General features: G+C 34.9%; 1 protein-coding gene across 1 annotated transcript in view; it reads right to left on the reverse strand.

Annotated features, from left to right (window-relative positions):
• Rpn2 (Regulatory particle non-ATPase 2) overlaps nucleotides 1–18,989 on the reverse strand; it is a 481,557-nt gene that overhangs the window by 417,673 nt on the left and 44,895 nt on the right. The window contains exon 6 of the mRNA XM_090411420.1: nucleotides 5,887–6,030. Coding sequence (XP_090267546.1) covers nucleotides 5,887–6,030 — 144 coding nt within the window. The remainder of the gene's footprint in view (nucleotides 1–5,886; nucleotides 6,031–18,989) is intronic.

Here is an 18,989-nt window from a genome sequence, read left to right on the forward strand (position 1 = left end):
GTTAGTAATGATGTAATTTTTTCATGTAGTACTGTCATATCCTGTACACCCCTTGAGGGTACATGGCAGGAATTTGATGATGATGATGATGATGATATTGTTCTAATTCTTCTGCCAGTTCAACTTTTTACCACAGACAGCACATATCTTCAATTCTGATGAGTTGAAGTATGCTCCTGCAGCAGACTTTTCACTGTTCATCCTGGATCCCTGAAGAAAACAGTAAGGAAAGGGCAAGTTTAACCAAGAGAAACCCAACCAGCATGAAATTTCATAATTTTTGGTTTGAATTTATTTATGCATTCATTTGTTTCTAAATGAATGTCATTTACAACTAAACAATACTTCAGTAATGAAATGGGGGGGGGATTACACCTCAAAACACACAACTTTATAAAACAGCATTTCATAATAAAATTCTTAACTTACATTTTTTTTTCCCATTATTTTTGGGATATCTGAATATAAATCGACATCCTGCACTGCACACTAAAAAAACGTTCCTCTTAAAAAAATGTATGTCCCTGACTGACATAACAGTTATGTTTTGCAAACTGTACTAAACTCAAATTTTACATAAATCAGTTCAATCTTCTCTTTCATTAATCACATCCTATCGTTTATAATGGATATGATCTTTACAGTAGCTGCATTAACTGCCACTCCATGCTTGATTCAATAGAGTATTATCAGTCTCTATTCCATGGCTGCCACTTGGATAAAAGTTTGTATCTGATGATATGCCTGTAATTAGAGTTGGGTACAGGAAGATTGAAACTTGAGAAATGAGCTGACCTAGACAAACAGCAATAGGATTAATCCTATTGCTATCATTTTCAGTATCAACTTAATCCTGCAAAGAGAAAATTCTGCTGAAAACCCAGATACAAATTTAACTTTCTGATCTTTGAAACAATAATATATGGTAAATAAGTGATACATTGAAACCCTGGCTGTTGAGATGAAAAAGTGACCTCTGGAAAAAAACAAAGATTTTCAATGCAAGTTAAAAATCTACTGCCGAAAGACATTCACAAAGATCTGCGATGTGATCTTGAAAAACAGATGTGAAAGGTGCATATAAAAACAGATGCAAAAAGTATAAAAAATATATTAAATTTCATAAAACATTAATAAGAGCATATATACAAAAAATATAATATACAACACATCCATGCAGTTGATTGGAACCTTTCAACTATGTCTTATTTAGAAGAGAACTTTTATTCTGGACTTCTAAAAGAATCTGTTGCAATCACCCATTTGCAAGGATCAGTAAATAAAAACCAAGGACTGAAGCTAAATGATATATGGAAATCTCTCATTAAATCTTTTGACATTAGAGATTTCAATTTCACCAACAATCATCTTCTATTAATAACTGCAGAGAGCTAATGCATGCCAATTGTTTTTAAATTTACTGTCTAGCAGGGACTTGCCTGCACTATAATGGGTTTTCAGCATTTAATCAACTTTGTGATCTTTGTATTTATATTCGTTTTGATGTGTCTAGCCCTGAAGAAACCACCAGTTCTCTTTTAGATGGCAGAATTTATTTAGTCGAATTTATTTATTTGGTAACAACTAATAAATTCCTGTTTTCTATGTACTCTATGAGTCTGATAAATCTGCCTGAGTGTATGAGGCTCGGACAGATTATAACAGTGATTAAAATAATAACTGCACTTGTTGGTGAAATGAGGGCAGTCGATTAAAATATGAATAATGGACAGTCTGACATTACACAACACCACACACACACACACACACACTAGCATGCCACCTATGCAGAGCTGAAAGTACAACTTCCTCTTTATGGTTGCTGCATAAACTGCCACAATTTCAAGCTTGATACAGCTGCCACAGGGATAAAAGTTTGTATCTCATGATATGCCTGTAATTAGAGTTGGGTAAGGAAAATTGAAACTTGAGAAATTAACTGACCTAGCTGCAGTAACTTCAGCCTCATCTCCATTAATTCCATGGCTTGGAATTTAACAGAAGCATGTATCCAAGTGTAGCTTCCATAACTGAAAAAGGCTATGTTGGATTCAAAGAGCACTGAATATCTCTGTAGCTCTAGCCTTCTTATTGCTTGTGAATGAGTACATATGTTTGGAAGTGATGCAATCACACGTATTTTAAAGCAGGCTCTACAGCATTCTAGTTGGATCTGAGTAGCATTAATCTGCTCAGATCCAGTTGGATCGGAGCAGATTAATCTTATGCTGGAAAGACAGCATAAGATTAAACTACTGTCTTTGATTCTGAATCATCTTTGTAGACAGGTACAAAATCAGAGTTCAATTCTATGAGCATCAGAGCTGCTGGTAGACAACAAGAGAGGTAAAAAATTTCAGGAATCCCAAAAAAGAAAAACATGGTAGTATATATGAATGCCACAGTGGAAGTGTGTTCAGTGGCATCTGGGATATGCTGTCTACCCCCAATATCTAGAGCTTATAAGACAACTTTTATTTGCAAACCAAAAGGTTGTATGGTAGTATGATGGGTGTTATACAGATTCACCCAATATACAAACTAGGGATTATGAAGTTTTTAAATGCACCAGCTGCAATTCATTTGGCTTGGCAGTGAACAGGGTTTAGAGTACCCTGCTTGGCAGATGCACAGACTTGGGAACCATAATCAAGTTTAGATCTTATAAATGTGCAACACAGCCAGGGAAAAGAACATTTGTCTGACCCCGAGAAGTGAAAGCTTTTAGGAACTGCAGCTGTGGCAGCTTGTATAATACCCTCTGTTACATTATTCACTGCACTGATGACAAGAGACAAGCTGCCTACTGCAGAATCAAATTCCATGAATGAGGAAAAGATGGACTAGTCAGCTTCTGCAATTTTCCACCATGATAACAATGATGCAGTACATGGCTGCCCATGAAGAAAAGTGATCACAACCAAATAGGTTGTCATCAGTTTCCCATTTAAACAAAGGAAAAGGGAAGATGAACAGACAGTTAAATTGATGGCAATGAATGTTAGGGTAGACATATGGAAAGTGTTGCTTCCTGTGTTTAAGAGGTAGAGATTGTTGTTGCTGTCATGTTCCATTGAATCGTTTTCAATTCCTGGTGGTGTTTCTATGAACATACGCTCTCCATTCAGATCTGTCCCTAGCCATATCTTTCAGAATTTTCAGGCATATTCCAGTTGCTTCTTTAACTCCATCCCCCCATCTAATTCTTGGTCTTCCTCTTCTCCTGCTTCCATCAACTTTAGCAAGCATCATCATCATCTTCTCCAGACTGTTGTTTGCTCGCATAATATGTCCGAAGTATGACAATTTTTACTCGATAATCATAGCTTTGAGGGAGCAATCTGGCTTTATTCTATCTATCACTGATTTATTGGTTTGTTTTGCAGTCCATGGTATTCTTAGCAAGCTTCTCCAAAAACCCATAATTCAAATGCATCTATCTTCCTTCTTTCACTCTTTCTCAAGGTCCAACTTTCACATCCATACATTGCTTTCATGATTCTGATTTTTGTTGCAAGGCTGATGTCTTTATCTTTAAAGAGCTTGCTTAAATCTGTCACTGCTTTCTTTCCGAGTAACAATTTTCTTCTAACTTCTTCAGTACAATACCTATCTTTATCAATTCAGGATCCTAGGAGCACAAAATTGTTAACTACTTCCATTTTCTCCCCATCTACTTCAAAATCATTAAGTTCACATGTTGCCATAACTTTTGTCTTTTTGAGGTTAAGTTTAAGGCCATATTTGCACTTTCTTCTTCTTTAACTTTCATAAGTTCCTCCAAATCTTCTTTGCATTCTGCTTAATATTTCTTCCACCAATTTTAATTCCAACTGAAGACTCCTCCAGCCCTGCCTTCTGAAAATGTATTCGCTGTACAAGTTAAACAGGCACGGAGATAAAATACATCCTTGACGCATCCCCTTTACCTATTGTGAAATACTCAGTTTCTCCAAGATCTGTTTGGACAGCAGTTTCTTGTTCATAATAAAGATTCCTCAGAAGGATAATGAAATGCTCTGGTACTCCCTCAACACATGGATCTATAGAGTCAAAAGCCTTACTATAGTCAAGGAAACAAAGGTAGACATTATTTTGATACTCCTGTGCTCTTTCTATTATCCATCTCACATTGCAATCTGATCTCTTGTTCCTCTGCCTTTTTGAAATCCTGCCTGTTCATCTGGCATTTCTATCTTCATGAATGGTTCCAGTCTTTTCTGAATGATCTTAAGTAAGACTTTACTTGCATGAGAAATCAGTGCTTTGGTTCTGTAATTTTCACACTCTCTTGCATTGCCTTTCTTCAATAAAGATGCAGCATACTATTATCAGAATTCCAACTGACAACCAGATTGCTTCTATACAAATTGCTTCTAAACAAACTGCTTCTACACTGGCATTAAGTGGGATTTGCTGGAAAAGGATATAGTTGCACACAAGGATGACAACTCCTCTGTGGGCAAGTCCATGCCCTGTCCTTACGAATGATGGTAACATTACAGAATGCCGGATCACTTGGCTTCAGGTGTTCCCTGCAAGCAGAGGCATATTAGTTTATATTTCTGCAAGAGAACCAGCCTTGATGTAGTCTTTATGCATTCAGGAGTGAATGCATAAACATTTTTCTCTTTGATTTGCTCTAAGGAGATAGTGAGCAAGCCATATCTTTTAGGGATGTTGTGAGATGGCAGGACAGACACACCTGTCAACATCCTGACACAGATGATCTTGCTATTGTTGTGGTATACTTTCTCTTTATCTCCTGATAGGTGATACATTGCTCTGTTTTTAATTTTTGTATTTCCTTTTCATCTTTCCACCTTTGACATGCTTGGGAATATGCTGAGTGGTCTCCCTCAAGGCATTTTGGTGTTGTGCTCTTACAGATACTAGAGCTATGACAGGCAGTTTGAGAATTATTATATTACTGACATTTAAAGCAGCATAAATCGTTTGAGATATAGAGCCTTACTAGACAATTAAGATAATTTGTTTTGACAGATGATGGTTTTGGTTTGTTGAAGGTAAGGATGATAATGATATTCCTGGTGAGAACCAGCCCATTCCTTTATACTACAAGGATTCTTCTTATGGCTGTCACTGAACTCAAGTACAGACCTCCTCATCAGGAACATCAAGGAAATTCCACTCTAAGATTACGTTTCTAGAAAAAGTCAGTTTTGTGGAGGATAACCATAATTGGTATTCCTCCAACAGATGTTGCATGGAGTAATTTTTCTGATTGTGTCACTGTAGCTGCATCAATAAGGATATCTCCTGAATGCAGTTTCTTTATAGATTTTGAAGATTCTGCCAGCCCTTCTGGATAAAGGACAACATTTTTCCAAGTGGACATTCCCCTGTTGAATGCAGGATTAAGAAAAGTGATGTATATGTAGCAGCTTCTTTTAGTTTCTTCTTTGATTTTTTGTTAATGATTCTATTTCTGAACCTGTTTTGAGGAGGGTGTTTCAGTGCCAGTGCTCACCCACCACAGAGCCACACAATGATATTCCTGATGGGAACCAGTCCATTCCTTTATACTACGAAGATTCTTCTTATGTGAACACCCACAGTAAGAAATGATTGCACTCAGAAAAACAAGGATACTGTGGAATTATTCTACTTAGGATATAAATCATACAAAAAATGTTTCACAGAAAATACAATTCCAGTACTGGAAGAAACTTTTCACAGTTTCTTCACAGAAGACACAATTTCATATCACATTTGTTGCAACATAAATATCTGAAATGATAAAAAGCCTTCCAGCCTTCTGTTATAAGTACCATGGACAATGATTCAAATAAGTATAATATAATCAATATTTAATACTTTAGCATTCAATACAGATATTAAGATTGGAACTAATGTTTCAATTACCTGGCACATATTTACATAGTCAGGTGTTTCTAAATCTTTGTACAATCCAACAAGAGATCTGAGGACCTCGTTCCTGAATGTTCTATTTTGTATAAGGGACATGATTACCTTGAAGCAGTAATTTAGCATCCCTGGTACATCATCCTAAGATATGAAGAAAGAAAAAGAATAAACTGACTAATATATGATTAACAGAATTATATAAAAACTGCTTAACTTAAAAGCAAAAAAAAAAGTTCATAACACTGAAAATGGATTTAGTGCTCAAAAGTAGAAACATCATTCAAGAGAGTGAATAAATGAATGCTGGCATCTAAAAGACAGATAAATCAACATAGGAAGCAATTTGTTCCTAAGAAGCACAACCACAGGGTAGCTATTGTTATACAACAATTTTTAAAAGGATATGATTATGGACACCAAAGTATATCTGAAACAACACAGAAAATTGCATAATTGCTATTAGAGTTCTACAGTAACTAATAAAGAGTAAGACAACCAATCATTTATAAGCTAATAAATTGGAAAATGAAGATTACACCAAAAGTAAAAAAATGGTGGGTTGTGCAAGACAGTGATAAGAGCTACAGAGTATGACTGTGGAAAAAACTTTTTAACCACTTACCAGAAGGGAAACACATAAAAATCAAATGGAATAAAACAAAGTAATATCAACAAAGCCTTCATTATACCACTCTGATGTAATACACTTCTGTATGCATCTTGCCAATAGTACACAATGAACACAGCAGAAACAAGTGACAACAAGACTAGATATACAAAACAATGCTGGAAATTCCCTAACATACGATATAATATTTCTAACAGTTGAAGGGAAATAATGTTTCACATTTTAACCAATAGGTTCTAAGTCCAAATCCTACTGTAGGCATGTTTTTATTCAAGTCTAAAGTGGTGGATGAATTTCACTGCCCACACAAAACAACCACCCGGCTTATTGGAGGCCTTAAATGGCTCGAAAAAGTTGCATGTTACAGAAAGATTTCCGAAATTAACCCTTAGTTCACCTGCAGTACTAGTGTATGATAGGTTTAAAACAACCTTTTGTAGGTGAGATTTACATTTAAAATCAAAAAAAAATTCTAGCAAAGAGAACTACCAACATATTTTATGTTTTAAAACAGACCAACCCAAATTCAGGCAAAGGCTGTTCGAAATAAGATAATTCTAGTAAAAAGTAGAAATTGTATGGGAATAAAGAAAGGTGACAGCAGAAGTAGTATATTATTACCTATGTTCTAAATTTATATTTTTATTATGCAAAACTTTGCCCCAATTCAATGCTTATATTACTCAAAATGATTAAATGTATATATTTAATTATACTTTATTTTGTTCACAGAATGAGATATGCATAAATATTTATAATAGACTGTCTGAATGAGCGAGTGTGAGAGGATGTCAGTTCAATGTTGCAAAGCGTAACATTTTAAAATTTGGGAAGAAAAGATGGAATGCAGAGTATAGAATTGGTGGGAATATTTTGGAGGAGGCAGAGGAGATGAAGGATTTAGGGGTTGTGGGTGGACAGGGAAGTGAAATTTAATGGACATTCTGCTAAAATTGTGAAGGCAACACAACAGATTATGGGAATGATGCAGAGAACACTGATGTATAGAAGTAAAGATGTTCATTGTACAAAACTTTGATCAGGCCACATATGGATTACTGTGCACAGATTTAGTCACCAGGTTTTCAAAAGAATGATGATATGTTGGAAAGAGGTGCAGAGATGATTGGTTTCTGGTCTATGAAATGTGGAATATGAGGACCGATTGAGAGAGTGCAAATTACAGAGCCTAGTTGATAGAAGGAAGAGTGGAGACATGATCAAAATGTATAAGTGGTAAGGGATAAGTACCAGATTAGCGTGGATGAGATTTTTTTTTATAGAATATCTGAAGACAGGGGAAGAACAAGAGGCCATCCCTTTAAGCTGTATGAGGTGGGTGTGAGCAAGGACTGAGGAGTAGATTTTTTGCATGGAGTGTGGTGATTGCAGGGAGACAGTGAATGCATTTAAGTTGGGGTATGATCAGCTGTGCATGTGAGAATGGGACTTCCTGCAATAAATCTTTTTACTCCGTGGAGGTCTGTTGATGATGATAATAATAATATTCTATAACACCCTTTCAGAAGTTTATATACCTCTAATCATATCTTCCCTCTTTCTCCTGTTAACCAGTCTGTAATCTCGTACATACAATCTGGCCTCATAATCTAGATATAATTTTCGTAACTCTTCTTTGTACCCTTTCTACAGCTTCTTTATCAACTTGCAACCTGGAAGACTAAATCTGCACAAAATAGTCCAGGTGCAGCCTTATCTAAATTTTTATAGGTACCTGTGGCACAGCATAATTATTAAAGAACACGTAAGTCCACAGTAATAACTTTAATTAATAAATAAGGTACAGATATTTCATACTAAAACTAATAGTACATCTTCAGTGTTACAAACAGATAGGAATAGAATACAAGTAACGAACATTCGGTGGATCACCTATTAAAATACATTGTTGTCGCGAGCTAGGAAATGAAAGAAATTAATAAATAATAAATATTTAAGATAATTGGATTTTTTAATGATTACATAAAATAAAAGTCTCCCAGATCTTCGAGAGAGAAGCAATCATTTCGATTTAAATTCGGTCGGTGTAAAATAGCTTCACAACTTTCTTTAAAGAGGCGTTCATATTTGAACCTGCATCTATGAAGGAGAATAGCTTTATCCCACTGGATATTAATGGGTAGTGTTAATACTGTGTTGTGTTAGACCAGACTTCTGAGGTTTGTTGTAATCAATATAATATTGATGTTCTTTAATTCTTTTTTCCACAGAACAGCCAGTTTGTGCAAAATAAGAAACATCTCATTCACATGGTATTTGGTGAACGCCAGCCAAAGATAGAGATAACATTTTATCTTTTGTAGAAGGCGATAAGGAAGAAATTTTGTTGATAGGAATATACATGGTATATTCCTATATACCACGTATATTCCTAAAATTCGTAGTTTTTTAAAATTCTACCTATAGATTCTGAGATTCTCGGAATGTAGGGGATTGGAATTCTGCAGAATGTTAAAGAAACCTTAGGTATTAGAACATAAGATTCAATTATCTGTTGGATTTGATTAGGGTGGTAATTATTAGATCCCATTAACTTTTTAATGATGGAAAGTTCTTGTTGTAAGATTTCTGGGGAAGAGCAAACTTTATGTGCCCTATTAATTAGAGATTTAAGAATGCCAAATTTTTGAGATGTGTGGTGAGCAGACTTTTTATGAATATATCTGCCAGTAAATGTGGGCTTTCGAAAGACGCTTGCAGATAAGATACCAGAAGAAGTTCGAGCAAGCAGGATGTCCAAAAATGGTAAAATACCAGAATTTTCCTTTTCCATGGTGAATTGGATAAAAGGGTGAAGACTATTTATCTGTTGGAGAAAGGTGGAAAGCTCATCTTCAGTATGTGACCAAATGGCAAATGCATCATCGACATAACGATACCAAAGAGATGGTTGAGGGTGAATGAATGAAAACATAGTCTCTTCGAATTGTTTCAAAAAATAGTTAGCCAAAGATGGAGACAAAGGGCTACCTATGGCAGTACCCTCAACTTGTTTTTCCAACTAAAATAACCTAAATGGATAACAAATTCGAAAATCTTTGCGATATCTGGAGGTTAATCTTCATGGAATAATTTTACTGTGTCGGCTAATGGAATATTGGTAAACAGAGATACAATGTCAAAACTGACTAGCAACTCACGCTGATTTTTTCAAGGAAATCTGTTGAATTTTTTACAAAGTAAACTTCGAGCATGGATTGCCTTCCTCAAAAAATGTCGTGATACGAAAGTTATTCCTACATTTGCTACGTTTAAATAAACAATTTGGTCTCCTGGAGCCCACTCTATTTACATTCGTGCAAATTTCTCCTTAATTCGTAACCAACTTCATACTGCAAAAAAAGAATTAGCTTCTAATATTAAGTCTATTTCGGACCTCGAAGAAGAAATTTCAACTGTTCTTAATGATGAAGTACTAGATATTGTTCTTTGTTTATCAAAACAATCTTTAACCCGTTCTTACAAAAGAAATTTTCACAGACTTATGCAAAAATATAATTCTTACTGGCTCTCACTGGACATTCCAGATCCTACATAAAAAATTCAACAGATTTCCTTGAAAAAATCAAGGATTTAAAAATCATAGTCTGAATTGCAATTCAGTTTCCACATATCACAGGCAAAAGAAAAAATTAACCTCTGACATCACTTCTACTAATAAATGGATTATTAACATTTCCGATTGCTCGTTATCCGACACCGAAACCAGTGTTTTAGCAAAAGGCCTTGAATTTTCGGTTATTCCTACACACATTCTGCATCTTGATTTTTTACATAATACAGAATGCAATCTGTCTGGACTTTCTAGCGACGATGCTAATAAACTTCATTTTGAAGTTGCGACTTTGTTATTTAAAAGCAAACTACCTCCATGCAATTTATTAAATGCTGAAATCAAAGGGCTAACTTCTTTAAGAAGAGATAATAACATATCTATTTCTAAGGCCGATAAAAGGAAAAGCTATTGTAATCATGAATAAGACTGACTATGAGACAAAGTATCCAATCTTTTAGAAGATGCATCTACCTACACAGAGATCACGCATAATCCTACAAATTCACATATTAAACAATTACATGAATTACTTAATGAGGTCATCAGTTGGGATCCAAATTATGTGGATAAATTACGCACCTAGTTTGGAAGAACTCCCCATCTATATGGTCTCCCGAAAAACCAATCATGAATTGCATTGATTCTCCTACTCATCGAATTGCAAAAGTCTTGTCTCGTTCTTTAAGTGCTCTCACTGGACATTCCAGATCCTACATAAAAAAATCAACAGATTTCCTTGAAAAAATCAAGGATTTAAAAATCAAAGAGTTTGAGTTGCCAGTCAGTTCCGACATTGTATCTCTGTTTACCAATATTCCATTAGCCGACACAGTCAAATTATTATATGAAGATTACCCTCCAGATATCGCAAAGATTTTCAAATTTGTTATCCATTCAGGTTATTTTAGTTGGAAAAACAAGTTGAGGGTACTGCCATAGGTAGCACTTTGTCTCCATCTTTGGCTAACTATTTTTTGAAACAATTCGAAGAGACTATGTTTTCATTCATTCACCCTCAACCATCTCTTTGGTATCGTTATGTCGATGATGCATTTGCCATTTGGTCACATACTGAAGATGAGCTTTCCACCTTTCTACAACAGATAAATAGCCTTCACCCTCATGTCTAATTCACCATGGAAAAGGAAAATTCTGGTATTTTACCATTTTTGGACATCCTGCTTACTCTAACTTCTTCTGGTACCTTATCTATAAGCGTCTTTCGAAAGCTCACATTTACTGGCAGATATATTCATAAAAGGTCTGCTCACCACACATCTCAAAAATTTGGCATTCTTAAATCTCTAATTAATAGAGGATATAAAGTTTGCTCTTCTTCAGAAATCTTACAACAAGAACTTTCCATCATTAAAAAGTTAATGGGATCTAATAATTACCACCCTAATCAAATCCAACAGATAATTGAATCTTATGTTCCAATACCTAAGGTTTCTTCAACAGTCCGCAGAGTTCCAATCCCCTACATTCCGGGAATCTCAGAACCTACAGGTAGAAATTTAAAAAACTACCAATTGATTCCCACATATATTCTTATCAACAAAATTAATTCCTTATTGCCTTCTACAAAAGATAAAATGTCATTTCTATCTTTGGCTGGTGTTTACCAAATACCATGTGAATGCAATGTTTCTTATTTTGGACAAACTGGCTGTTCTGTGGAAAACAGAATTAAAGAATATCAATATTATATTGATTACAACAAATCTCAGAAGCCTGGTCTAGCACAACAAAGTATTAACACTACCCATTAATATCCAGTGGGATAAAGCTATTCTCCTTCATAGATGCAGGTTCAAATATGAACGCCTCCTTAAAAAAAGTTGTGAAGCTATTTTACACCGACCGAATTTAAATCGAAATGATTGCTTCTCTCTCGAAGATCTGGGAGACTTATTTTATGTAATCATTAAAAAATCCAATTATCTTAAATATTTATAATTTATTAATTTTTTTCATTTCCTAGCTCTCGACAACAATGTATTTTAATAGGTGATCCACCAAATGTTCGTTACTTGTTCGTTACCTATCTGTTTGTAACACTGAAGATGTACTATTAATTTTAGTATGAAATATTTTGGAAACCTTATTTATTAATTAAAGTTATTACTGTGGACTTATATGTTCTTTAATAATTAGTCTTATCTCAAGGAATTAAAAGAGGCAAAAATTGCATCTTTAGACTTATACCAAAGTTCGCTTCAACATCGCAATTATCCCTCTGAGTCATATTTGCAATTTTTGATATGACCTTTGATCTTCAAATGCTATCCACCATTACCCCAAGATCCATAGCCTCATCAGTTTCATGTAGCATATAAACACTGCTAATATAATATGCCACTGGAAATCTCATCATGCCAAAGTGCATAATTTTACATTTACTACCAGGTTAATTGTAGTAAGTGTAAAGTTATGTAAAGTAAGTGTAAACTGACAGCCATTTTCATTTGCCAAAATTTCCAGCCAATTCAAATCAACCAGGAATATCAGTAGCATCCCTGGTTGTCCTGCCTATCTTCACATCATCAGCAAACAATTGCATATCTCCTGTTAGACCCTTCCTACTGTCATTAATCTACAGACTGAACAACAACAACAACAATGGCCCAAGTACTGAACCCTGAGATATACACCACTGGTCACCTTAAATCTGGCAGATTCAAACCCATTGTATACCACTTTTTGATATCTAATGTCAACCATCCTGATCCAAGTCAATAGTTCATATTTCAATCCCACATTCTCCAGTTTATGCAACAGCCTTTCATGTGAATCCTATCAAACGCCTTAGCAAACTCCAACATTATCATAGTGTACCTATTCCCTTTATCCAATTCTGCATTAAAACTGTTATAAAATATGAGCAAATTGCTAAAATATAACTTTCCTTTAGTAAACCCATGCTGCTTCTTGCAGAGTTTAGCTTGTTTATCTACCTATTTCTGTATGTGAGTTGTTATCAACGTCTCTAAATCTTCACAACCAAACCAGAGATACTAATAAAATATAAAAAGTTAAATTGTGGAAAATAAAAGAAAATTGTAGGAAACAAAACAAAGGAAATGACAAGAAATCAAACACTGAAAAGAACAACAGAACACACAAAGCACACAAAATGAAAAAATATAAATGTAAACAATAATAGAACTAGAAGAGCATCATATCATAAATATCTGAATTGTTTAAATTTAGAAAGGATACAAAAGCTATATAACTGAGAGGAGACCTTCACATAGCCTTTAAAGGAATGAGGAGAACCGACCAGGGCTTCTGACCTAATGTCCAATCCTCACCTTCTCGTGGTGCACCCTGTTGGGTATCTGTTTGGATACTGAACGAATGAGAATGGGCTGGCAATTTGGGATTTAGCCAACCAAATTGCATTCTTATTGGTTAAAACAAAATAAAAAATGATGATACAATATGACAAAATTTCATGCCGGCTGGGGGCATCGCCCGGTTAAACAAGGCCCCCCCCCCCCCCATTGTTTTCGCAAGGGAACCAGGGCGAACAGTGAAAAGTCAGCTACTGGAATGAACAAATCTGAAAACACACCTAAACTCAACATCACCAGAGTTAAAGATCGGTACTATCAACATAAGAAGCCTGAATGGCAAAGAAATGCAGGTAGCGGAGGAATTAGATAAGTACCAGATCGACATAATAGGGGTGACTGAAACAAAAAAGACAAAACTGGTGAGATCTTTCTCAGCAATAAATACAAAATGTTATATTCAGGCAATGACAATCAAGGAAAAGAAGGAGTAGCCATAGTATTCAACACAAAATACAAGGCTAATCTTCTTGAATGGTAGTCAGTCTCAAGTAGAGTAATGTGGGCAAATATGAGAATGTGGAACTTGACAATGAGACTTATTTGTGCCTATGATCCCACAGAAGGTTCTACTAAGGTAGAAGTGGAGGAATTTTTTTGAGGCTTTAGAAAAAGCAACTGACACAATGAAAAAGGAAAAGTTGGTCCTTGTTGGGGTTCTAAATAGCAGAGTAGGAAATGATTGTGAGACATACAAAAATATATTCGAAAAATTTTGAGAAAAGAGCAAAGCTAACAATAATGGCAAATATCTGTTGGATTTCTGGTCAGGACATGGACTGATTATTACTAACACCATGTTCCAACATAAAAATGTGCACAAATTCACATGGAGAGAAGAGGCAAGGAATAAGAAAAGTCTCATTGACTATGTTATTGTTGATAGTGATGTTTTCTCCCTGGTGCAGGACACCAGAGGGTACAGAGGATTTGAAATTGGAAGTGATCACTATTTAGTTTTGAGCAGGATAATATTGAATTTCATATTGAAAAGAATAACATGTAAGAAAGTTTTAAAGTGAATAAAAGTTGAGCAGCTCTCAGATGTGAACTGTAGACTAAAATACACAAAGATTATTGAAGAAAAAATGAGAGTTTGAGAACAGGAATTAAACCTTGGAGATTCAGTGGCAAGCCTTGAAGAGAGCCCTGATTGGTTCAGCTAGAGAAACGTGTGATGAAGTTGTCTGCAAGGATAGAAAAATTAGAACTCCGTGGTGGACAAGGGAAGTTAAAGAGGCAGTGAAGGAAAAGAAGAAAGCATATCAAAAGTTCCTAGCAAATAAGTCAGCATGTGCTCTTAGAGAATACAGAGACAAATGCAAGAATGCTAAACACTGTGGAAAACTAGCTAAACAAAAGTCATCATGGGAGGACTTTGGCAAGAATATAGAAAATAAATATCAAGAAGGTGGCAAAGTATTCTGGAGGTTGTTGAAGAAGCTTAGGAATGGAGGGAAGAGTGCGGTAAAAGGAGTTAGAGATGATAAAGGTGACATGAAAACGGGAGAAAAAGATATCTTTGAAGTATGGAGTAATTACTTTGAAAAACTGCTAAATGTAACAAGCAGTGATGACAGCACAATGGTAAAAAACACCAAATACATATCCATACTTGAAGCCATCAGAGGCTTGAAATGTGGAAAGGCAGCAGGAGTAGATGATATTTGACCAGAAATGCTGAAGTATGGTGGTATAAAAGTCTTACCGTGGCTGCACTGCATAGTTCAGAAAGCCTGGACAGAGGGACGAATTCCCGATGATTGGAGTAGAGCTCTCATAGTAGCCATGTATAAAAAAGGAAATAAAACTGAATGTGAGAATTATAGAGGTATTTCCCTACTGAGTGCTCCTGGCAAGATCTATGCAAGTATACTTGAGAAACGGTTGAGAAGAATTGTGGAAGAAAAGCTGGGTGAAGAACAAGCTGGATTCAGGCCAAATAGAGGCTGTCAGAATCAGATCTTCACTTTACGACAAATAGTGGAGAAATCATGGGAATATAACAAAGATCTGTACTTAAGTTTTGTCGATTTGGAAAAGGCATATGACAAGGTGCCAAGAGAGAAGCTATTCAATACGCTACAGTTATATGGTGTCAAGTGGGCAATATATCAAGCAATATTAAAAACGAGGATATTAGGAAAGAACTTGACATTGTCAGCATCCAGGAATGTGTTAGCAGAGCTAATCTCAGGTGGTATGGTCACTTAAACAGAATGGGCGAAGAAAGATTAGCTAAACAAGTATTCTCTGCCAGGTTGATAACAAAATGACCCAGAGGAAGACCAAGATATAGATGGATTGATACGGTACAAAGTGCCTTAGATGATAGAAATATAAGATCTGATAATGTTGGAATCTTGAGAAGTAACAGACTGATTTGGAGGAAAATTGTAGATAGGAAGTTAGTAATGATGAAATTTTTTTCATGTAGTAGTATCATATCCTGTACACCCCTTGAGGGTACATGGCAGGAATTTGATGATGATGATGATGACATTATTACCTTAAATTAAAGTTACTTACCTGAAACTTTCATTATGAAAACATGTGCAAACTGTTAAAATTTACGGTTTCACAATTAAAATAAAAAAATTTAGGTCAAAATCTCAAAAATTCTAAATCAGAAATATAACTTTTTTTACCTTATGAATCTTTCAAACACAAAATGAGCTGCTATCCAAACATATTTCATAACTTTTAAATTAAAGAAATACTGCATATTGTGTAAAACATTTAATTTTCAGTTCAAAGAGAACAGTATCAATTTATGCAGCTGTAAATAATTGAGTTTCGATTCAATCAGGAAGCTGACATTCACACAGCTGGTGTGAATATCAGTTCCTGACATTAGTGCCAACTGTGTATCATTTTCACTCCTTTTAGGCTGACTAACACAGACTAATATTCATCACTTCTGTTCCTTTCCTCTTTGTAACCACAGGTAACCAAATTAATTGACTACTACTAAATTTAGTTTTCAGCTTATTTTTGATTTTAATGGTACAGATTGAAAATATTTAGTTTATTATAAAGCTTTTCAGGTAAGTGATTTCAATTTAAGCTGATGTAACATTTCAAAATGTAAACATTATTTCTGGATTTGCATTTTTATACTTTCATACTTCTAATTCTTTCCCCTGTTTTCCAATATTGTTTGCATTTTTTACTTTCTGTTGTCATTTTTGCACTCTAGATATGGTTCCTGTCATTTCCTTTGATTCTGTTTTTAAGGAGATTTTTGTTGTTTCTTGCAATTTCATTTGTTGTCTTTCCCACAATATCCTTTGTTTTTTGCAATCTTATTTCCTATGATTTATTTCTTGTAATTTCTTTGGGTTGTTTCCTGCAATTTTCTTTCTTTTTTTGCAATTTATTTATTATACAAGACCTCCAGGGAGTCAATTACTGCATCTTACTCATTTACACTAGATGCACTCACCACTTCAACAGGCAAACTGTTCCACCCATTTGCTGTGCTGAAAAAGAAAAATCCAGCTATTGCCCCTTTCTTAACCATACAGATTTAACTTCCATGGATGCCCTGTGTTCTCTCTCTCTCTATCCACAGAATTTGCTCTCTTCCACAGAACAAAAAATTTCATCAAGCAATATCCTACAACACCCATTCAGAAGCTTACAGACTTCTATCATATCTCTTTCTGCTGTCTACCAGTGTCTGCAGTCCACATTCTCAAATCATTCCTCATAATCTACATTCCACAATCCTAATATAATCTTTGTAACTCTTCTTTGAACCCTTTGCATAGCTTCATTATCCCATCAAAACACAGGAGACATCATTTCATGATGTTACACAGTATCTATCAATCTATTTCTGTATACAAGTTCTTACCAACTTCTCCAAAATCTTCACCACCACTTCCAGAGATACTGATAAGGTAGTAGTTACAGTTTTTTGCACCACCCTTATACAACAGAACTAATTGTTTCCATTCCTGTGGTATTTTTTCTGAGCTGAGAAGACAAATTATACAAATATGTCAAAGATTCAGCCAATTTGGATAAACATTCCATTAACAATGTTTATCCAAATTACATACATACATAGTGATATTCCACCTGTCCCTATTACCAAATTCTTATCCAAGTTATACAACAGCTCTGGAACCTCATTCTCACGAACCATTGCATCTTCCTCCAATGTAGTGGTAGCACTGCACCATGTTAAATACACCTGGTTGATAGCAAAGCAAAGTACTCGTTATTTGAACAATCTCATCAGCTTCTGGCAGAAGTGTACTATCTACATTCAATAAAGCTTTTTCCCTACATTCATTCATTCATTCTTTTACTTGCAATATAACAATAAAATTCTTCTGGAATATCTTTAGCATGCATGCATAGCCAATTTCTTTTCATACTCCAATTTAAGCTTTACATGCAATATTGATTCTTCTCATGGATCACTTGCTTGATAAAGTCACATCTATTTCACTAGCAACTTCTTTGTTCTTCAACTCTAGGGACATGTTCAGATACTGCCTCATTTGGGCACTTTTCACAGCTTCCTATGCATTTTACTGATATCTTTTCCATTCAATAACTGACACCATGAAACAAAAGCTAGTATTCTCCTAAGTGTCATAATTTCCAGCTTTATAGTTCAGCCAATAATCCTATCCTAATTGGAACATCCATGTAGTCTGCTACTTCCGAGGTAAGATGGTAATGTAAGATGGTATGGTAAGATCATTGTCACCAATTGATGGCAAAACAATCACATTCTTAACCAAGACCTCTTTCTGATGCTGAGATCAAATAACACGGACCTCAGGTTCCTTCTTTCACATGCTGCTCAAGAGATGCCTTGTAAAAGCTTTTCCGTGATTACTCTTATGTCTCAAGATTTCCTTTATTCTGTTTCTTCGATTTACTTTGTTTTTGTGATTTCTTTTGTGTTATTTTCCCATGATTTTTCATTTTTGACAAATTTGTATTCTATTTCTTGCAATTTTTATTTCCTGGGAATGGCATTGGGGAGGGGGAATACTTTTATCCTAAATTGACTATAAGAACACATTGTGTTATAAACTATGTCTAGTCTCTAAAAGTTTACTATAGTGATTGTCTACTGTATATAACTTTTCCAAATAAAGTGAACCAAAAGGAACCTCAAAATTGATTTCTACTCTTTGTGCACATTCAAAGCATTTAAATTATTAAGTGTTGGTATGTATATCAAATGAAGTTAGTTAAAGCAGTTGATACACTGATCCTTTAGGATCACAATGTATGAACAGGAAATTGATACTTTCTTTTAGATACAGCTCACAGGAATGAAATTATGGTCTTAATCTGACAGCAATCATCTTCTGTATTTGGTATTTAGGTTTGAGAGAATAGTGATAAATGGAACTAAAATTTTATAAAGTGAAAATCACTATTAAATGGACATAGCAGAACAACTGTTTATGCCAATTTTGGACTAGCATAAGTGTGATGTATTAATTAAGCTGGATCTGCAAGATCCAGCTTAATTAATAGACAAATAGTAGAACTATGATTTATTATT

Source organism: Typopeltis vanoorti, chromosome 21 (assembly GCF_054136105.1).
Source record: "Typopeltis vanoorti isolate ZY-2024b chromosome 21, IOZ_Tvanoo_1.0, whole genome shotgun sequence".
NCBI lineage: Eukaryota > Metazoa > Arthropoda > Arachnida > Uropygi > Thelyphonidae > Typopeltis > Typopeltis vanoorti.